The sequence below is a fragment of the Pinus tabuliformis genome, chromosome Q (genome assembly GCF_031772625.1).
Source record: "Pinus tabuliformis cultivar Carrire ecotype Pingquan chromosome Q, CPIR1, whole genome shotgun sequence".
NCBI lineage: Eukaryota > Viridiplantae > Streptophyta > Pinopsida > Pinales > Pinaceae > Pinus > Pinus tabuliformis.
In genome coordinates this window covers 446,005,230-446,028,826 of record NC_142296.1, presented here as the reverse complement: position 1 = coordinate 446,028,826, position 23,597 = coordinate 446,005,230, and the positions used below count along the sequence as shown (strand labels likewise).

Genomic DNA, 23,597 nt, shown 5'->3' with positions numbered 1-23,597 from the left:
TAAGACATCAAGATCCATGTTAATAGAGTTTGTCAAGCTATCCATGTTGGGCCATCCTCATCATTATAAGACTTGATTGCAAATTACAAAAGTTGGGATTTGTAAAAGGGTGTTACATGTATTACATAAGCAACATAACATTGCTTCTGAATACGATATAAAACCTTGTAGGAAAATGTAAAAACATTATTGATGATGGTTTATAGATGAATTGGAAAAAAATCATGCTTGATATTGTTGGCCTTGATTAATTTAGACTTAAAACTTGAGATTTTAACAAAATAGTTAAAAAACAATGTATAAAATAATGTAAATGCCAAAAATAGAAAGAAAAAAAAAATTAGAGTTAAAGAAAAACACAAAAATTAAAATAAACACAAATAATAAATTAATCCAAATCACTTTGGATTGAGACACAAATACTTTTGATACCCTTATAGTTTAACAAACTTGATGTGACTAAATTAAAGGCCAGACATCCATGCCACAAGAAAGAGAACCTTGATCTCTTAACAATCTACATAAGTAAAATAGCATATGAACCTAACCCATAATCTAGCTAGAAATTAAGGAAAAGATAAGCAACAACTATAAATAACATACAAATTTCAAATTTTTAATAAAATTGGAAATTAAAAAAATATATAATTATTTCAAGTATTTTTATAAGAATTCCCTATGTGGGGTGGCATGAGGGTATGAACGTGATGTTGCAATTGGCAACAACCTCCCTATTCTAGTATATGCATGTCAAGGGTATGAGGCCTTGAGCTTTACTTCTACCACCATGTATGCCACTTATTGTGATTTCATACATTCGCATGAGGAACGCATGATTTCATGTATGCAATGATGATGTTTCAAGGTGGAATCAAACCTAGGAAATTGATAGAGTCACTCATAATGATGGTGAGGACTAGCAAATAAGGGAGTGACGTGAGGCCAATTAGATAAGTTCCCACCCATTCTCCGTGATAATGTTATCAATTAATGTTTATGCTATGGGATTCAGGGAGGTTATTGGGGACAATCACCTTCATTCACCTCTTAATCCTCTTCCACTCAATGGATTCTCTTGTCTAACCCTGCAAATGTATCTTTGGTCCAAGTAAATGTTTGGCTCTATGGTTTCATGGCACAAAGCTCAACCCACAAGCCTCCCCCATGCCACACTAAGGCATAGATGGATGCTCTTAATGTAGTACATGCCTTCCATTCCACCTTGCCAGGTGAGCACAATTATGTGCAATTGATATATGATAGAGGAGTAAGTTTGTGGTTTGTAAACAATCTTGGAGAGAGGCCAAAGTAAGATCAACTTGATGCCCTTTATTGCAAACCCTAGTTCAAGTCAAACTAGGAAAACCAAGTATGAGAGGTTGTTGGAGTTGTATTGGCACACAAAAACCTTTGTGGCCTAGTTTTTATAGTCTAGAGAACAAGAACAACAAGAAACCGCCGAGTGTTCAGAGCTGATAAAAAAGAAAAACCACTCCTTGACAACCCTTATTTCATGGTTAATTAAGAAGCATGGACGAAAATTAGTGGTGGAGGTGCCACGCTCTTCTCTGAACACTCCAATCATGCTTAAGTCATATTTGGAGGAGGTGAGTCATATCACTCCCCTTTAATGTCTACCTTTTATGTTACTTTCTTTGTTATGCAATCCGCTACTTTGAATAATAATAGACAACAACCTTTTGGACACTTCAGCCCTAGTTTCTTTTATTGCATGCCTCAAGGAGTTATGTCAAGTGATTTTTGTATTTGCAAGCTTGGTTTCCCATCTTAGGTAGGTCTAGCCTTAGTTTTGACTAGACTTGGTTTCCCTCCTTAGCAGGTTTGTGGGGCATTTTCGTTGGGTTTGCATCTATAAATTATGCTATATGGCTTCTCTATTATATTTCTTGTTAAGGATGTTATATCATTTTTGAAAAATGATTGACTAAACACAAACAAAATTTGTTATGCACTCTATACATATTTTAATGCAATAGAAAACTTTTATATATAACCATTTGATTTTGAATATTGGAAATTGTTTTATATAATTCAAGTTTTTGTTAAGTATTTTTTTTTTTTTTTAATGTGGTTCACAGACACCAGAGATCAGTGGCCACTATGTCCATAGAAACAATCCTAGGCAGATCCACCTGAAGGGATCACTTTAAATCCCATCGGCTTATTTGACTAGCCTAACCCCAAGAGTGTCAAGGAAAATTTACCCCGTGACCTCCCATTAGCAAAGTACTTATAAAACTCAACTCGACTCGTTAAGCTAACCCTTGAAGCTATTCGATTTTTTGTTAAGATATTAAAATTATCTTTTTATTATTATTTTTTTTGAAATTTAAATAAAAATAACACTTTAAAAACAATTTTATATAAATAATTTTTTTAAATAATTATAACAAATTAAACAAAAATTCCCTAAATAATTTTAAAATATATATTAAAAGTAATTAAATACAAAATTAAAATAAATGTACCTAGCTATTAAATTGGTGTGACTAGGCTTTCTATTTCCTTTGAAATTTTATGTGGTCAAACATAAATCACAACCTTTATTCCGTGTTCCTCTTTAGAGTAGATTCCCAACAAAGTTATTGTCTTTCATGTGTGTCCTTTTTAATTGATGTGTCGGTGTTTTTATTGATATGTGTCGGTGTTTTTATAAAAATTATTTTTTGGATGGTATAAATTAATTATAAAATAATGTTTTATTTAAATTGTTTTTGTCAGAGGAGTTTAATTATTTGAATGTTTTTGTTTTCTAAGTTAATTTTGTTTGAAATGTTACAGCTATTTAATGGAATTGTGAGCTTTTGTTGTTTAATTTATAAATTTTGAATTTTTTTTATGGGTTATTTGAGATGTTGAATTTATTTATATATTCAAAAATATAATTTTAACAATTAAAATTCATAATCGTATTTAAAAAGAATTGATTCCAGTAAAAAAAACATTTAATAATTAAATTTTCTCATTTTAAAGTGATTAGAGTTGGTTATATTATATTTTAATTTAAAATTTGATTTTAAAATAATTTATAAATGATGAAGTTTGTATTTCTTTTATTTATTATCAACCAATAATTTGAAGCATTATAGTTTTCTTTTAATAAGATGAAGACTCTATTTATATTTACAGTTAGTATTTTTATAATTAATCTTTTCCCTTTACAAAAGATTTTTCGGCGAAGATCACATGAAACATGATTTGTCGATGCATTTCGAACCAACCAGTGTGGTTCATCGTTAGGACAAGTTCAACCACACTGGTTGGTTCGAAACGCATCGACAAATGATGTTTCATGTGATCTTCGCCGAAAAATCTTTTGTAAACTTGATATGGATCACATAAGCCTAAACTCTACTAATAATCTTTTCCCTATTTATTGACAATTGAGTTATAATAAATTTTACTACCTTTAAAAATTTACTTTTTATTTAACATTCAATAAATTTTATTAAATAGTTAAATTAAAGTTCATTTAAATTAACATAGATAAATAATAATTAAATTAAAATTCATTTAAATTAACATTTATAAATAATAATTAAATTAAAGTTAATTTAAATTAACATATATAATTTTCCCCATTGTAGCTATTAAAATGTGAGTTCTCTCATGATCATCATAAGGATAAGGCATCAATTGTAGTGGTGGATTAATGACCCACACACTTGGCATCAGGGTTGCATTGGGGCGCATGTATGGAGGCACCTCCAAACTTGATTTTGGTTTGTGGCTTTGGTCTAGCAACCTCCTTTGTAATGAGTAGTAATTAAGTTGGTAATAAAGGCGACATCTTTGTAGACATGCAATAATGGTTATATATAGTACATGGTAAGGTTGCAATTTGAACAAATTATTGGTAAGTGAGACTTAACTTACCTAATATCTTCATTCATTCTGCATTTGACATCCTTGACTTTTTTGAGTTCATGTTTTAGTTAATTCTAAGAAAGGGGCTCTCCTTTAGGCTTTTCATAGGTTCTTGGTCTTTAACTGCTCCTATGTCTCAACCTTGATTCCTTCTTGGTTAATTTATCTCTTATTTTATTCTACTTTGGCTCTCAAGTTGGTTTGCAACTCAAATTAGGCTTCCCTTTGGTTTAGGATCAGAGCTATACTGATTCTCAAGGGATGAGTTTTTATTCCTCTCCTTCATCTTTCTTTAGGTGACCTCTTGGTTTTGGGTCTTTCTCCTATTCTCTTCGGTCTTGGTCCTCCCTTTAGTTCTTCTCTTTGGGGGGACTCCTGGTTTTGGACTGCTATAGACTGTGGGTTTAGTCTAGCTCCTAGTCTAAGGCTTTGAGCTTTGTGGGAACCCTCTATAACCCAATTATGGGATTCCCTCCTCTTGGTCAAACTTTCTCTTGTTTTCTTAGACACCTTCCCCTTCCTCTGTTCCACCATGTTGTGAGTGAATTACTCCTCAAGGTGTAGGGGTTAACGTGGCATTAGGAAACTACCTCATTCACGAGCTCAATGAAGTGCAAAGTGTTCTACTGCAATCTTTTGGGAAAACACTCCACCTAGGGTTAAAAGAGTAATCAATGATGTTGAACAAGAAACACATGTAGAAAGAAGATTTCTTTCAGCTGTGGAAGTTGTGGAAAATGTAGGTAGGAGGATCCTTAAAATGGGGACTACTCACACAAGGTAGACCAAATATATGCAAGCAATAGATCTATATTGGCAAATAAATATTATCATTGAAAAGGTGTTTGTGGAGTGGACAGAGGCTCAACAAGGAATCTTGCTAAGTAAAGATGATGTGCAGTTGCAGCTGAAGAAATTGAATTCAAAAGTCTCCAAGCTGGCAAAGAAGGTAGTGGAATTGGAATTTTCCAACTAGGATGAGTACACAAGGGCACATGACACACTTAGGGAGATTCTCCATCTCGTTATAAATGATTACCCCTTTAATTTTTGTTTTCTTCATTAGAAACAACAAGGTTGATAACCAGGGCTATGACAAGAATCAAACTCATACTAAAATTCCAAATTATATTAAATCTTTTAGTTTATTTGACTATGCGATATCACATGCATTGTTTAAATCACCAAAAGAAACCCTATTATGTTACTATATGGTTTCTCTATTGGCAAACCAACAATTATGGAGAGAACTTGTTGTATTTTTGTTATAAGGTACTTAACTTAAAAAAATTAATATACATACATTTTAAAATTATTATTATCATTAAATTAAAAAAAAAAAATTATTTATTGAGAAGTGTTTTCGGTGAAAATCACATCATAATTCATTTGTCGATGCGTTTCGAACTAACAAGTGTGGTTCATCGTATAAAATTCGAAAATAATAATTATTATTATTAGTAAATAAACATTCCACTAATAAACTAGAGGTTAAAGTACATTATAGTCACTTCTCACTGCTTTTTTTGCCATTTAGAAAACTAAAACAACAAATATTTTTTATTTTATTTATTTTTTTATTTTTTTTCGAACCAAAATACACCACATAATAGAAAATACAATCTTCCAAAAATAAATATTATTATATATTAATATCATAAAAACAAATAATAAAAAATATTATTATCATTCAGTCATTACAAAATAAAATATATAATTAAGCAAAGTCTTTCGATAGAAATCACATAAGAGAAATTTTTGGCCGACATGTTTCGAACCAGCAAGTGTGGTTCATCATCAGGACCAGATGAAGAGGCAGACCATGGCTAAGGCTTAAATAGAGAGCAATGCAGAGACATAATTTAAAGTAACGACTATATTTGAACAATAATATTTAAATTATGATATTAATTATTAATATATTAAAACAAATATTATTAAGTAACATATATATTAAACGACTAGTTTTTGAAAAATAATATTTAAATAATGATATTAGTTTATTAATTTATTAAAAAATATTAATAAGTAACGACTATATTAAATGGCTAGTTTTTGAAAAATAATATTTAAATTATGATATTAGTTTATTAATTTATTGAAAACATATATATATTCAAAGAAAAGTAATCAATAAATAAAACAAATAACAAAAATACTAAAAGGAGTTAAGAATGAGTAGGATGATAAAATACATAAAAAACACGAAGGATCAAGAAAATAAACTCTAATGAAGAATAAATGAACAACAAATATTATAAAAAGGATGCCAATACCTACATATATAAACAAACAAACAAAATAAATCCCAAAAAGAAGAAGCCTGAGAAACTAGGAGGACAGAACAGGGACCCAACTTCTACTAATATTCCAACCATCATCTCTATTCAAATTATTGGGTCTTTTTTCAATTTCTAGGGCCTCTTTCAATTTACGATGATGGAAATGATTAACCCTAGCAATGACTTGAACCTCCTCAATGCATATGTGATGCTTAGATTTATCTGCATGCTCCGTCAAAGTAGAGGAGCGGGTTCTGCCATGCTTGAAGTCAGCAACATGCTCACGAATCCTTTGATTAATCGAGCGACCAATCTCACAAATGTAGGGAGTCCCACAAGAGCATGAGATAACATAAACACCCTTCATATTCTTGGGGTCCACTGGGTCTTTTACAGATCTAAGGGAGCTTCAGATGGTATTTAAAGGCCTAAAGGTTGAAGCCACCTTATGCTTCCTTAGGATCCTCACAATCTTGTCAATGGTCGCTTGGATAAAAGGAAGATGAACACCAGAAAATCAATCCTTGGTATCTTTCTTAGCACTAGGACCTTTTTTAGCTTTGAGGAAAGCCTTAGTACATTGGTATCTATTATACCCATTATTAAAGAAAACACTTAGGAGATGTGCTTTCTCTTCATTGAGATGGTTGCCATCAGAAACTCTTAAAGCTCTAGTCACTAAGGTGTTGAGAACACCAAGCTTTTGAGTTGGGAAATGATGAGAATTAGCATGAAGATATTACTTTGTATGAGTTTTCTTACGAAATATCCAATGAGAAAAAGAGCCATCATCATTCCTTGAGAGGAGGACGTCAAAGAAGGGCAGACTACCATTACATTCAAATTCCATGGTGAACTTTATAGAACTAGATTGATTGTTAAGATGGAGGAAAAATAGTTCCAACTTTTCTTTACCATGGGACCAGATGACACAAGTGTCATCCACAAACCCCTTCCATATCTTAGGCAGAAGACTAGAAGAAGCTAAGGCCTTTGATTCAAAATCCTCCATGAATAGATTAGCTACCACAGGGGAGAGGGGGGAACCCATGGCGACACCGCAAGTTTGCTCATAGAATTCCCCATCGAATGTTAAGAAAGTAGAAGTAAGACAAATACCAACTAAATAAGCCATATCAGGATCTGTGATGCGCTTGATGACTTCGATGACCTCATTAATAGGGATATTAATGTAGAGAAAGACCACATTATAGATCACAAAAACTTGAATACAAAAAATATATAATATTTTCTATATATAATAAAAATGTTAAATAATTAAAAATGCAAAACATCGCATATGACTATGATTTTTTTTTAATAACTAACCCATTATATATACATAATGAATTTTTAAATTATAATGAATTTTTAAATTTTATTATGGTTAACAAATTCCTTATAAGAAGATTTCCTCGAAAAAACTATCTCTAAGATACAACTATCCAACGATATGTAAGTTTATATTTTAAGAGTTGTAATTAATGGGAAAATATTATAATACAAAATGAATCTTGTATTAGAGTTTATAAAATACTAATTTAATTATAAAATATTAATTATATTTTTTAAGTTAGTATTAAAAAATGAAAAATAAAAAATATATATAATTTGTTAAATAAAAATTAATTATATTTTTTAATTTAGTATTAAAAAATTAAAAATTAAAAATTAAAAGATAAAAAATTAAATAAATATAATTTTGTTAAATAAAAATTAAGATCAGTGAAAGATGTATAAGTATTTTATTTTAATCATTTTTTATTTTAATATATGATGAGAATATTGTATTAAATCAAAATTTATATTTGGATCATGGCTTATACAACATGTGAGTACAATGAATTTTTTTTTGATGTCAAAAACTTGTAACCTCATGACAATCTTTATTCTCAATATCTGTTAGCTATTTTACTATCCTAAAGGACTTAAGATCTTTGGAGGTGTAGATTTTACAAAAGATCTGTAGATACAGACAAAAATTACACTACATATTAGACCCATTGCTAAGGAATAGTTGCAAGGGAAGTAATATCATTTCTCATTAGCACTCCTGCGTCCAAATTTATGCCTTTATTAGAGAGATCATCTGCAACATATTTGTTCATTCTCAACACATGAAAGAAGTTAATATTAGAGAAGGCTAGTTTTAGATTCCTGATTCGATCAATAATGCTTCACAACTTGTAATCCTTAGGCAAAGATCCATGAACAAGGCGATGGATAACCAACTGTGAATCTCACGACACCACAAATCTCAGATGTCTGCTTCTTTGGCCAAAAGGAGCCCTTGTAGTAATCCATATTTCTCTGCCACATTATTTGCACAATTTCCTCACCCCCAAATGTACTCAATTTCAATTTTTCCACTGGAGTTAAGAATAACCCCTCCAGCTCCTTCCACCCCATTTTATTTTAATTTTAACCAATTTTAGTAAGCTATAATCTTTGAATTCCAAATGACATCTTCAAATATTTGATGAACATTGTCCTCCCTTTTTATCTTCCCAACTCTAAATTACAATGACATCATGAGATTAGAGCCTATAGAATGAGAACCTTACTTGAGATTGCAAATCATATCTCAAAGCACATATCATTTTGCTTCCAATACTTGAATTTATCCTTTTTGTTGAATAAGTTATTCATTATTGCTACAAATGTTTAGTTGCATTAATGTTCATTATTGTGTGTCGTAGCTATCACTTTAAAAATTGAAATCATGTTACCATTGATTTAGTCCTTGTGCATATGCAAAATTTTATGAATTTCATGATTATCCTTTTGATTACTAACATAGATCCTGGGATAGTCCATGGTCTTAAACCTCTAAGGCTTTGCATTCACCTTGTAGGAATTTACAGGGTAAGTTCCACAGAAAGAATACCAAAAGGACACCGCTCACAACCAGATCTCAAATCAATACACCAGTATTTTTGACGTGGTTAAAACCCTCAGAGTGCAAGGAGGGAAACAGTCCACGGCCTGTCCCAACGTGGGTACTACAGGCAATTTATTAATCAAAGAATGAAAATTTACATAAGCTTCTCTCATGCACGGATTACCCTAACAATGACCCTCCATGCGCTTTAAATAGAACTCATGGACCAATCGGGTGTCAAGCCACGGATCAAGTGTCGGTAATACCGAGGTGAGAGTGAACCGTCGGATCACTACATATCGTGACCGTCGGATTGTAAGTTACAAAATGTACAACGGTAAAGAAACACACTTTACCTAACTCTAACCTAACTCTATACTAGACCAAGTTGAACTTAACTATATCCTATGTGTCGGAATATCCTAACATCCCCCCTTAAGAACAACTTGGGATAGGATTGAAGGATTTACAAATATGACACAATAGGAGAAGGAAGGAGGCACTAGAGCCTATCCCCCCTTAGTGACAACTTCCTGAACTCCAAGCATATATCGAAGTTTAGTGAACTTTGCCTCTGTGAGAGCCTTTGTGAAGATGTCTGCAACCTGATCATCTGTTGGACAATATTGCACTTCAAGAACATGGTCATGAATGAGCTTTCTGATGAAGTGCATGTGTAGTTCAATGTGTTTGCTGCGCTGATGCTGGACTGGATCTTTGCATAGCTGAATGGCACTTTGATTATCACACCAAAGTGTGGTTGGATGCTGCTGCTCAAAGCCAAACTCTGATAGGATCTGACGAAGCCACAAGGCTTCCTTACTAGCTTCCACGGCACCACGATACTCTGCTTCTGCTGACGAAAGAGAAATGGCAGCCTGTTTCTTACAAGCCCATGTAATAGGTCCTGAGCCAAGAGTGAAGACATAACCGGCAGTAGACTTCCGATCATCAAGGTCACCAGCCCAATCAGAATCAGTGAAACCAACTAACAGAGGAGCTGCTTTGGCACTGTAATGAATCCCAAACTGTACTGTACCTCGAACATAACGAAGAATTCTTTTAGCTGCTTTCCAATGACTTTCACGGGGGTTTTGCATAAAACGAGCAACAAGGCCAACAGCAAAGGAAAGATCAGGACGAGTATGGGTTAAATACAAGAGTTTTCCGACAAGTTGACGGTATAAGGTAGCATCAACTTCAGGAGAAGTACAAGAGACTGAAAGTTTGACTCCAGACTGAAAGGGAGAAGGGGTTGGCTTACAGTCTTCCATGTGAAAATGACGAAGAATATCACAAGCATACTTGGACTGGGAAAGGAAAATACCCTCTTGGGATTGCAAGACTTGAAGACCGAGAAAATAGTGTAAGTGTCCTAAGTCTGTCATTTCAAATTTCTTTTTAAGGCTGGACTTCACATGGTTTATAAGGTTGGGATCACTACCAGTAAGAATAAGATCATCAACATAAAGAACAAGGATGATAAGAGAGTTGCCCACTTTCTTGGTGTAGACAGTATTGTCAGAATGACACCTAGAAAAGCCAGATTCTAAAAGAAAGCTATCCATTTTGGCATACCAAGCCCGAGGAGCTTGCTTGAGGCCATAAAGGGATTTCTTAAGTCGACAAACGAGGCTGGAGTCTGTTTGTATGAAGCCAATGGGTTGTTCCATATAGATTTCTTCCTGCAAGTCCCCATGCAAGAAGGCAGATTTAACATCCATTTGATGGACTTCCCATTTTAAAGAGGCAGCAAGGGAAAGAACAAGGCGGATAGAGTTCATTTTGGCAACTGGAGAGAAGGTTTCAGTGTAGTCAATGCCTTCAACCTGTGAAAAGCCCTTAGCAACTAGACGAGCTTTATGTTTATCAACTTTCCCATCTGGTCCATACTTGGTTCTATAAACCCATTTGCATCTAACAAGTTTGCGTCCCTTTGGTAGAGGAACAAGATCCCATGTATCATTTGTCATCAATGAATGATATTCTTCATTCATAGCTGCTTCCCAATGTGGATGGCCTGAAGCTTCTGCAAAAGTGTCAGGATCATGATTTACTGGAGCTTGAGCCAGTAAAGAAGAGGCTCTTTCAAACTGAGAACGTGTACGTCGCTGATCTGTAGGATCACCGGCAAGATCACCTGCTGCATCCCGAGTAGCACAGACCCATCTTGGAAGTTGAGGATCCTGAGAAGGTGGGGGAGGATTATCATCCTCGCTTTCATCATCAGAAGAAGAAATGTTTTCAAAGATAGAAGAGATAGGAAGAGGTGGCACATCCGCCGGACTAGGCTCGCAGGCCGATTTATTTTCATCAAATTTTACATCTCTTCTAATGATAACATTTTTGGACTTAAATGGAATAAGTCTATAACCTTTTACATCTTCAGAATATCCAACAAAAGTACATTTCTCACTCTTGGGTTCTAAAGCTTTATGCTTTTCATCTGGAATATGGGCCCATGCTTCACTTCCAAACACACGAAAGTGACTTACATCTGGTTTAATGGAACTCCAAGCTTCTTCTAGAGTGATATTCTCTAGAACCTTAGTAGGAGTGCGATTGATTATATAATTTGCACAATTAATTGCTTCGGCCCAAAAACTAAGACTGAGTCCTTTAGATTGCAGCATACAATTAGCCATTTCCTTTAAGGTGCGATTTTTCCTTTCAGCTACACCATTTTGTTGTGGAGTGTATGGAACAGTATGTTGCATTTGAATTCCATTTTCGGTGCAAAAGTTGATGAATGCGTTTTTAACATATTCTCCACCATTATCAGTTCTTAGCTTAAGAATTTTATGTCCAGATTGTTTTTCAACAAATGCTTTGAAGGCCAAAAAGGTGGTAAATACTTCGCTCTTGAGTTTTAAGAAGTATACCCAAGTGCGTCTGGAGAAATCATCAATGAAAGTTAAGAAGTACTTGCAGCCAGAGAATGAAGCAACAGGAAGAGGACCACATAAATCACTGTGCACAAGCTGTAAAGGGGCTGAGGCGTGCCAAGAGGCACGTTTGTCAAAACTGTCCCGATGATGTTTTCCGAGTACACATCCGGAACAAACACCATCTTTGCAAGATACCATAGGAAGACCTGTCACCATATTTTCTTTACATAGATGCTGAAGGGAGCGATAGTTTAAGTGACCAAACCGCTCATGCCAAAGTTTGCTCACTTCATCATTATGAGCAACAAATACTGAGGGAAGATGGGATGACCCAAAGTTGTGAAACTTATACAACCTTTTGGAATCATCAGCAAGACCAGTAGCTAGAATCTGTTTAGGATCTTTTAGATCCTTGATTACAACATCATGAGGTGAAAATTCAACAATTTTACCTTCACCTGAATGAGTTATCTGATAGACAGATAGAAGGTTGCAGGATAAGTTTGGAACACATAATACATCATTGAACTGACCATTGTCTAGATGAACAGTTCCAGTCCCTACAACATTAAGAGATCTATCATCACCAACATATATATTTTTGGTGTTACAATCATTTAAAGAAGAAAACATGGCTTGGTTTTTGGCCATGTGACAAGAGGCTCCAGAATCAATGAGCCACTCATGAGAGTGAGAAGAAGAAGAAGATACATTTAATGCATAACCAGACTGAGATGATTGACGATGACATGCAGAAAGTGCCGTTCCGGAAGTTGAAGTTGAAGTAGGCTCCAGATGGATGTTATGTTTCTTCATTGCGGCTTCCAAGGCTTCCATCTTCTTAAAGCATTTAGATTCTATGTGGCCATCTCGATGACAAAAGTTACAATGTCTATCAGTCTTCTTCCATTTGTTTTTATTGGTCTTATCATTTTGCTGAAATGATCTTTCATTTTGAGGCTGAGATGGTTTAGGACCATTCTTTTGAGGATATGACTTCTTAGGATTCTTTGAATTTGGGTACTGCTGGGCGGCTAACGCTTTGGTGGAAGAGTTTCCAAGATTAAGAAGACCAAGGTGTAAGAGTTTTTCTTGTTCTCTTATTAAGGAATCACAAAAGGAGTCAAAGGAAGGGGCCTTGTAGTCTTGTCCTTGACAAATGAAAGCTTCCCTTGTGGAATGGAAAGTGGAAACAAATACAGAGTAGGCTGGTCCTAACTTAGTAAGGATGGAATAAATAAGGTTACCATCATCTTTCTTAACTTTAACACCTTCCAAGAGATATCTAAGGGTATTGAATTTGGACAAGAAATCTTCAATGCAAGAAAAATTGTTAGGATCCAAAGTAAGCAGCTCATTTTCAAGTTGATGGGATCTAATTTCATTTTTAATCCCAAAAACTTTAGCAAGTTTTTCTAATGCTTCATGAGGAGTCTCAAGTCCTGCAATGTGGAATCTAAGATCAGGAGAAATAGACATCCCTATCAAACCACGTGCTTGATCTTGTCTATTTTCCCATTTTGCCGCCTTGTCTTCATCTTTTGGTTTCTTCTCTTGGTTTGTGGCTATTCTGAAGAGACCTTTACTTCTAAGTAAATCTTCCATGTATTCTACCCATTGGAAGTAGTTAGTGCTGTCAAGAATGACTTGGCATGGACTTTCCATTTTTAAAAAAAACTGAAGCTGAAGATGCTGAAAGTGAGTGTACCAACGGATAGATCTTGAAAAAATAGGCGGTTTTAAAAAAAACGGCTCTGAAAAAGGCTTCCGGATGAAGAAGTTATGGCTTTTTGAAAAAAATTGTTGACGTTGCCGGCAAAGTGCGCGAATGTGCGGGAATGAAAAAATCCGCCCCCACAAAATGGAGACTTGAACCCAAGACCTCTACTCTCTAAAAATAGCTTTGAACCAATTGATCTATACAAAAAATTTGAGAGAGAGAGAGAGAGAGAGAGAGAGAGAGAGAGAGAGAGAGGGGGGGGGGGCCTCGGTTTGCGTGCTTGCCTTGAGAAAGCTCTTTTTCCCTACAAAACACAAAACACAAAACCCAACACGAATATGCAAAGAAAAACGAACCTTGCGGCTCGAAGTTAGCTTTAGCAAAAAAACTAGAAATTTAAAAAAAAAATCTCAAAGTTAGCTTTAGCCGAAAAACTAAATATTTTTCTCAATGTTTCTGATTTTCCGAGATCACACTAAGGTGCAGGGAAAAGAGCATACGCATGAGAAAAATCCTTCCTTTCTGTTTCTGATTTGCCCAGATCGCACAGAGTCGCAGGGCAAAGAGCATACGCAGAAATGAAAGGTATAGATCCGGTTAAAACAAAGGCTAAATAAACTGAGACCGAAATAAGCAGAGAGAAATTAACAGTAAACTGCAAAAAAAAAAACACTGTATACCTCCCGATCTGAAAAATGACGCAGCTAGGGCTACCGGAAACCTTTTCGCATGAAACGAAAGGGGTTCCTCACTGGAATAGATGCTCCGAATGCAACAGAGCAGTCCTCTCGGCCCGAAAGCAGTCAGAAACAACAGATCTAGGAAACGACAGCCGCATGCAGTTCTACCGGCTTCAGATTTGGATCACCAACGGACGCGGCCCTCAAATAGCTCTGATACCATGTAGGAATTTACAGGGTAAGTTCCACAGAAAGAATACCAAAAGGACACCGCTCACAACCAGATCTCAAATCAATACACCAGTATTTTTGACGTGGTTAAAACCCTCAGAGTGCAAGGAGGGAAACAGTCCACGGCCTGTCCCAACGTGGGTACTACAGGCAATTTATTAATCAAAGAATGAAAATTTACATAAGCTTCTCTCATGCACGGATTACCCTAACAATGACCCTCCATGCGCTTTAAATAGAACTCATGGACCAATCGGGTGTCAAGCCACGGATCAAGTGTCGGTAATACCGAGGTGAGAGTGAACCGTCGGATCACTACATATCGTGACCGTCGGATTGTAAGTTACAAAATGTACAACGGTAAAGAAACACACTTTACCTAACTCTAACCTAACTCTATACTAGACCAAGTTGAACTTAACTATATCCTATGTGTCGGAATATCCTAACACACCTCACTATAAGCAAACCCAAATCACTAGTGAAGCAAAACATGAATCCAAGAGACTAAGGAGGAATTCATAGAGATGAATGAAGCAATAAGAATATGAGAGACTTGTGTAAGAACGCCTTTAAAAGATCAATCCAAATTGGATTTCAAAATTGCTCCATAATGCCACAATGATTTCAAATCCCCATAACATTATCCAAAAGTAGTTGTGCCTTAAAATGAAACTACAATGTAGGTTCTAAGGAACTCACCTAAATTTATAACTGTACTAAGGGAAGCCAATGAAAGCCAATTGTCCCTTCGAAGGCAATTCCAAACTCTATAATCTCAATTGCAGGCTTGAAGTTAATCCTTTTTGTCTTGAAATGGCGACATAATAATATGTTTGACATGTGTGATGCTGTAAGATGAATGAGCTTGGGTTTGATCACCCTACTACAAATGCATGCAAATGATTTGAATGCCCTTTTCTGTGGCATCTTGTATGATCTTGGCATGGAGATGAAGGACAACTTATAATCCATGATTTGAAGCAAATAATTAAGAGATATGGTGAAGTGAAACATCTCCCCCATTTTTTTTTTTTTTGTTTACTTAATCTTTATGATTGACTTGATTATTTGCTCAATAATTAAATTTTCCAAAAACATGATAGAACACAATATCCTCAAAATGAGACACTTCCACTTTTATTCTACCTAAAAAGTGAGCTAGAATGCCCTTCATCGAGATGAGTTATTTGTTTATTAGCTTAATAGTTAAAACTTAATAGTTAAAACAAAGTTCCTAATAAGCATGAGAGACTTAGCACATTTTAAATTTAAGAATTCCTCCGAAATATGGATGATACATATCATCACATATACTCACCCCATAACTAATTAACAATTATATTAATAAAGAGATTGTCATTTCTTTTAACACCCACTTAAAAATAAAAATCATTTATATTAGAATTTATATTTTATTTTGTATCAATCTTCCTAAACAATATGATAAAATATGAATTCTTTTAAATTTCATATCAAAACAAAAAATCAATTTATATTCAAGGAAATTTTTAAGGATGGAAATTTATTATAAAATTTAGAAACCATAGCGAATCTCACTAGTGTATAATATGCAAATGATAAAATACTTGTTAATATAGTTATAAAAAAAATCAAATTTCTAATGATTTTATATATAGACTCAACATAATTTTGGTAATTTTTAAGGTAAAAGTAATTGTATATTGTAAAATTGGGCCAATCATTTTTAGAAAAGTAAAAATTGACAAATCTTTTTTTCGGAAAAATCATGAAAAATTAACCCACTTACAAATATTAGCCCTAAATTTTTCCATATTTATATTATTTTATATTAATCCTTATAAACAATATAATAAAATAAGAAAAAAAATTATGATGGTAAAATTCACATCCTCTCCCCAAAATTTAACAAAAATGACAATTCTCAAAATCTATTACATTAATATTCAACCCATATAGAAATTGAGATTTATGGTGTTTCTCAAATTCAATAAAATTTGTCTATAAAGTTGGGATTTCTGATATTTTTCAAATTCAATAAAATTTGTCTATGAAGTCCAGATTTTTGTCTCTTGGATAGATAGTGTTGAGTATCTGTTAAGGCATTCCTTGACATAAAGTCTGACCAAACTTATAAAAAAAACAAAAAAAAAATCAACTACTTTTAATATTCAACCAATATAATTTTTTCCGAAATTTCTCGAACTTTAATTTTTTTTTTTAATTCCAATTCAAAATGTGTAGTTGACATAAAATCCTGCCAAAGTTACACCAAAAAAACAAAAGAAAAATCAATTACTTTTAATATTCAACCAATATAAAAATTTGAGATTTCTCAAAGTTTGAAAAAAATTCTATACCCATTCTTCATGTGTAGTTAACATCGTACCATCCATTAAAATAAAAACAAACCAACCAAAAAAAATCTTACATCATTGCAACCAGCTAAATGAAACTTAAAACTTTTACATTTATAAAAGAAGTAAATTATAAATTTAACAACAAAAACCAGAAGTAAATTATAAAATTAACAACAAAAACCAGATGAGTGATTTTTTTCCAATCAATTTCATTATGAATTTGAATACCAAGAGTGATGTGACATCATATTTGTTAATATAACCGATAAAGTATTAGGTGTACGATTTGGACATCTTTACAATCTAATGTAATTATAAGGAGATGTTACATGCCATCTGCCACCCACCTTTCGACCTTATTACTCTTCCTCCCAATCTGGTTCTGGTAAAACAACATAATATAAACCTCCAACATTTTAGAATCTGCCACCTCCCTTTCCACATTAGGTCTCTTCTCCAAATCTTGCTCTACTATGACAGCATGGCATAGACAGGCAACGAGAGGATTTCCTACAGGCCATTACTGTCTATACTTAGGGCACCCTATTTTTCCAGCCCTCCCGGTCTTTATTAGGATGAAATTAAGGGCAACTATTAAATAACCAAAATAGATCTTCTTCGACTTTTTACCAAGTTCATTATTATAATCACTCCCGCTGGGGGTGGGTGCACAGTGAAAGGAACAGGAGCACAGCACATTTCTGGGTATCTTGACAGAGAAGACATGACATGGGTATGATCACAGCTGTGCATAGAAATCTATGGAAGCTGTGAAGAATACGAGCCATTTACCCATTGGAACATTTATGCTGGAAAACAGATCTGGCATTCAGGGGGGGTCCCCATGAAAGTTCTATCTGAATTGATTTCAAGGGCGCATTGACCAATTCAGGATTTTCTTTGTTGGCAATCCTTTTCCTGGATCCAGAGGACCGTCGCACGCCTCTTCATCCTCACGCTGTTTCTGCCAAAGTTATTCTATGTACCGGTGCGCGATTTTAAATTTAAAACACGCCTGGCTGTGAAGATCCCTTCCGCTGTAAGGGCATTCTCGAGGTGGGTAGTCTGCATTGATTTTGCTTTGTAACAGGTTGCATTGTTCTAATAGATTTTTATTGAGAGAGGTAATGGTTTTTGTTTGATCTGTGGGGAGCTTTGAATCTCAAACTGTAACTCATTTTAACATGGGAAGGACTCCATCCGATTTGAACTTTGTACCTCTGCATTGAAAGATAATAATGCCTTTACGAACTGGCTTTGGGGAAATCCCCTAACTAGTTCATATGATTTCGTTTCTGTGAAGCATTTGTTTGTTAGTTTCTGTTTTCAATTGAACTGGGTCAGGTCCCGGTTTCAATTTCTAGACTGTCCAATGTTCAACATATGAAACCTATTGGAAGAATGTATAATGATCTGGGTTTCCGTTGCATCTGTTCTTACTTTTACTTTTGGTGATCTCTTTATTGAGCTTTCTGTCAATGTTTTCTGCCTTTGTTAATTTCTGCTTTAAATTCTGGGCTAGCTGAAGAGCATTTAAATTTGTAGAACGACATGGTTTTCCAAATTTGCATACTGGCATGTTATCCATTTTGTTTATGTTCAGCTTAATTTTTTGTGATTTTTGAGGAACATGTTCCAAGGGGTTGCACGGCAAAGAGCAGACTTTATTTGGTCTATTCAGCCAAAGTTGCCTATGACTTGCACCCGGTTTCATCCCTCTGAAAGTCATGAAGCTCATGTCATATGGATGGGGTAGACCACAATGAGAATGGAACCTTGGTGAATGGCTTAATACGGATGGGGTAGGCAACAATGAGAATGGAACCTTGGTGAATGGCTTAATACCTGATCAACCTCACCAGTGAACCAATGCTACATCGACATCTATTTTTTGATGTTTAAATATGTTTTTATTTTTTTATTTTTGATAAATTTTCACCTTCCTTTAGGTCCACTTTAAACCATTTTGGAAAAAGGCATTTTGTTTTATATTTTTTCCTCTATTTATGCTTGGTTTTCCTTATGATCTGTCTGCTTGCATGTACAGAAGTTGCAGAGACAGAAAACGAAGGCATGAAGTCGACAAATTCTGCAGAGACAGAAAACGAAGGCATGAAGTCGACAAATTCTGCAGAGACCTTTGGACAGAAACTGATAAAGATTATTAGTGATGTATGTTTTACATTCTTTGTGCTTGTTGTACTGGTAATCACAGTGATTGCAATAACTTATCAACCGCCAGATCCTTGGCTCGAATCATCAAAGGCAATGTCCAAGGTTTTCTCTGCTGTAGAAAATGCCACATTTAAACAGGATGACTCCATACTCCGAACTGGCGAGGATATTGTTGCTGTTGCACCAACCCCAGCTATTAAAGAGGAGCAACCTGTTACAATGAAAACAATTGAATTAGAAGAAAAAAATGTTACCAGTCAGGCACCCACGACTGAATGTGATCCAAACGAGGCAATAGACTGTTCAGATCCTAAGGTTTTAGTTTTAATCAAGAAGTTTAATTTGAAAGTTTTCAAAAGTATTAATATCTTTGAGTACCAATTGCCTGTTCGAGGTTCCAAACCGAATGAATGTGATGTAGCATGGAGGTTCAGATCTAAGAAGGAAAAATCATGGAGGAAGTATCGGGATTTTAGAAGATTCACTCTGGGTTTCGATCTAAATTGCAAATATAAGATCACTGGTGCTGGCCGGTGGCACTCGGGAAAGAATGCCCGGCCAGGGAAGATAAGAAAAGACACAGGCAACTTCAGTGATCCAATTCATCACATCACATCTCCTTCTTCAAATGCTTCTTTTCTGGTTAACGATGAAACCATAAATGACACAGTCCCCATAACCACATCCGAATCCAGTTTCAGGAAGGGAAAATACTTATATTATTCCCGTGGAGGAGATTACTGCAAGGGGATGAACCAATACTTGTGGAGTTTTCTCTGTGCACTGGGAGAGGCGCAATACCTCAATAGAACATTTGTCATGGATCTTAGTGTTTGCCTTTCTTCTAAGTACACTCCAAGCAACAAGGATGAGGAGGGGAAGGACTTTCGGTACTACTATGACTTCGAACATTTGAAGGAGAGCACCTCTGTCGTTGAGGAGGGGCAATTTCTACAAGAATGGAAGAAATGGAATAGGGAACATAAAAAGGATCAAATCCCTGTCAGGAAAGTAACTGACTACAAGGTTACTCCCATGCGATTGAAAAGAGACAAAAGTACAATCATTTGGAGGGATTTTGATCTACCAGAGCCTGACAATTATTGGTATCGTGTCTGTGAAGGGTCAGCGGAGAAGTATATTGAGAGGCCCTGGCATCTGCTGTGGAAGTCTAAACGGCTGATGAACATTGTCTCAGCAATCAGTGGAAGCCTTGACTGGGATTATGATGCAGTCCACGTTGTTAGAGGTGAAAAAGTCGAGAACAAGGAACTTTGGCCCAATCTAGACAGAGATACATCACCTGATGCAATTTTGAGCAAGCTCACCAATTTAATTCAATATCAGAGGAAATTGTATATTGCTACCAACGAGCCAGATTACAACTATTTTGACAAATTGAGATCCCGTTACAAGGTCTCTCTCCTGGATGATTATAAAGATTTATGGGCGAAGAATAGTGAGTGGTACAATGAGACTACTCTTCTCAACAAAGGCCAACCTGTTGATTTTGATGGTTACATGAGAGTGGAAGTAGACACAGAAGTTTTCCTTAGGGGAAAGACTCGTGTGGAGACCTTTAATAACTTGACCAAAGACTGCAAGGATGGAATCAATACATGTTAACCTTGACACCAACAGAGATGAAGAGTGATCGAGGAGCAACGGGCACAACAGATAAATGTGATTAATATCTGAATTCTGGTTGGTCAGTCTTGGCTACTTTCTTTTAACAAGATTAAATTGTACAACTGGCAATTTTTTATTTCTGTTCCCTTAGTCAATTTTATTTTACAGTTCTAGAATGTATCAAAGTCTCATTCAATTATCCAGTTGGAAATGCTGTTTCCAAGCTTATCTGTAGAGGTTTTCAGTTTTTCATTATTGGTATAATTACCATTCTGCTCAGAGGGATATATATTGCAAGAAGAAATTGGTTCCTGATCTTTCTTGATTTTGTCTCCTGTGACTTCTTTGGGTTTGAAGTTGTTTTTAGTCAGACTTCCTGCATATTAAATTGCGGGTTAGATATCTGTTGCACCTATTATTTAGTTAATGGTCTGCAGAGAAATTATGAATCGTCTCTTGGAAATGTGCTCAACTAGATCAATTGCTGCAAACAGAAGGTTTGCCTGAATATTTCTTAAAATTTACAATAACCTTAAGTTAGTTTCCTATTAAATAGGTGTGACCTAACATAGAGCCTATCTATTATCTGCACTGTTTAGGATGTTTTGGTGCATATTAATGTTTTGTTCCTTTGTAGTATGGGGGCTGGCTTAAATTGTGGCTAGTTGCCTGTCCAGACTCCAAAGGGAGGATCATTTTATTTGTGTTGTATTCCTATGTGGAGATTATAGCAGGCAATCTTATGAACGAAGAGACAGGATTGTGCTATCCTTCTGTTCCTTGTACACAGGCAATGCCAAATCTTAGTACTAGGCTACTAGCCTTTAATTCTGTATATAGTGATGTTCAAACTTATGATGCCAGAAGTTTAAACTATGTATCGATAGATTGTGCTATTGAATTTGTTGAATGCTAAATTAAATGCCCAGATTACCTGCATCTTTTTTTTTCACCAAAAAAAAATGCCATTTCATTTGAAGAAGGAAAGAAATTACTCTTCTATCGGCCTTCTGCACTTACAGAGTTCTAAGCATATGCCTGCGTCCACAGAACATATCTGCATAACCATGATTATACAGGTGCATGGAATTACCGCCCCTAAAACTCCTTACAGAAAATTCTGTAAATTTCTGGATTGAAGTAAAGCCAAAATACCCTAAAATGTAACAGAAAAAGGAACAAACATTACTTCTACCAACAGACTAGAACATTACTTCAACCAGCAGACCAGATTTGTGGTAAATGTACAGATAATACGAGAACCCCTTGGAGGATCCAGTATTTAAATATTGGATTCAGAGACAGATATTACTCCATCCTTGTTTTCTTCAATAATAACTTTGCCCACTGCCACAGTGCTACCTGTTGGCTCTCGTTTGAAAGAGCATCTGCTATCACATTTTGCTTTCTAAAGACATCAGCGAAAGAGATTGACTCAAATGTACCTGCAACTGTGTTTAACTGATCACCAAAGGCTTTAGAGAAATATTTAGAAGCTGATCTGTGCCATTCATTCACCTTATTATCAAGCTTGAGTCAACATAGATCTGTATCTGTTTGACATTATTATCCAGAACACATTTGATAAGTAGCCTTAATGCCACAAACTCTGCTAAGTTGTTAGTTGCAGGCCAAGTCCTTGCTTTCAGCTTGACAATGTGATTCGTAGAGAATATATATAACACACCAGCACTACTTCTCTTTATTGGTTACTAAGTGTTTCAATTCCAGCTCCTTTAATATGACTGGCATTCTATCAGCTGTGGACATAGATCTGATTTTATGAAAGCACTGGAATAGCATGATGAATTTGTCTTCAAACATGACACAACACTCCGTAATTTTAGTCCTCTTTACTCATCCAACTTTTAAAGCATTCCTCCACAGAGTCTCCATTCCTCCCTTGTTTTACTCCTGTGATCTGCTTTATGTCTAGCCAGACCTTCTTAGCATATGGACACTTGATGAGTAAATGACTTATCGCTTCTTCATCCTCTATGTAGAGAATAGAACTTCACAGTCCTTGTCTAGCTCTTCTTTGCATAACTTCCCAAAGATAAAACCTTGTTATCATTTGGAATTCACAATAATATGCATGTTTATATTGGTCCCTTTAGTTTCCAAACAGTCTTCCACTACCAAGTGGAGTGATCTCTCTCAGAAGAGTTTTGCTTTATAGTTATAACCCATTTTGCATAGTAATATCCCAGGTTTTGATACTTTGATCAAACCAGTGCGTTTTCATCTTCTCTAATTCATATATGGCTTCTATGAAGATTATCAACATATGCATTCCATATTTCTGCATCCTCACCTTACATCCCCAATCTGCCTACCTTCATCCACCCCTGCTGCCACATGTTTGTAGCCTCCTGGTATACCATTTAATTAAGAGTAAAAATATGTTTTACTCGAACGTTTTCCAACAGCCTATGGGGTAATGTATTCTATTTCTGCATCCTATCCAAGTGTCAATGCAAACCCTTATATGTTCCCCTGCCTCCACTTTCCAAATCAACCAGTTGTCTGTCAAAGGAAAGGCTTGTACTAATGCCTAGTAAATAGACATATTTGTTGTGACATTCTTCTGGCTTCTAGTCCAATCTATCATTTAAACTTGCTTTATGTGTTTTTGAACTAGTATTTTCTTCATAGACAATCATGAGTAATTAGTCTCCATAAGCTTCTGGTTGCTAAAGAACTGTCAAAGAAATGGATATTCTTTAAGCCCCGTTATTGCAAAATCTAGCACTTTCGTGCATTATTGTTGATTTGGGGTAGCATCGGATGTGCTCTAGCCACGAAATTTGGTGGAGAGGTTGGGGCACATGAGATCTCCAATACCCAGAAAGGGTTTGGGCAAATTCTAAACAGATAAGGA

General features: G+C 35.2%; 1 protein-coding gene across 1 annotated transcript; it reads left to right on the top strand.

Moving 5' to 3' along the window:
- Window positions 1-17,308: 17,308 nt before the first annotated feature.
- SUB1 (calcium ion binding protein) lies at window positions 17,309-21,035 on the top strand. The gene is made up of 2 exons (XM_089384670.1): window positions 17,309-17,968; window positions 18,960-21,035. Exon 2 carries the CDS (start codon window positions 18,986-18,988, stop codon window positions 20,711-20,713), a length of 1,728 nt encoding a protein of 575 aa, XP_089240796.1. The 5' UTR covers window positions 17,309-17,968; window positions 18,960-18,985; the 3' UTR covers window positions 20,714-21,035.
- The last annotated feature ends 2,562 nt before the right edge of the window (window positions 21,036-23,597 follow it).

Coding starts and splice junctions, on each gene's coding strand:
- SUB1 (XM_089384670.1), top strand. CDS start 18,986: ATGAAGTCGACAAATTCTGCAGAGACAGAAAACGAAGGCATGAAGTCG.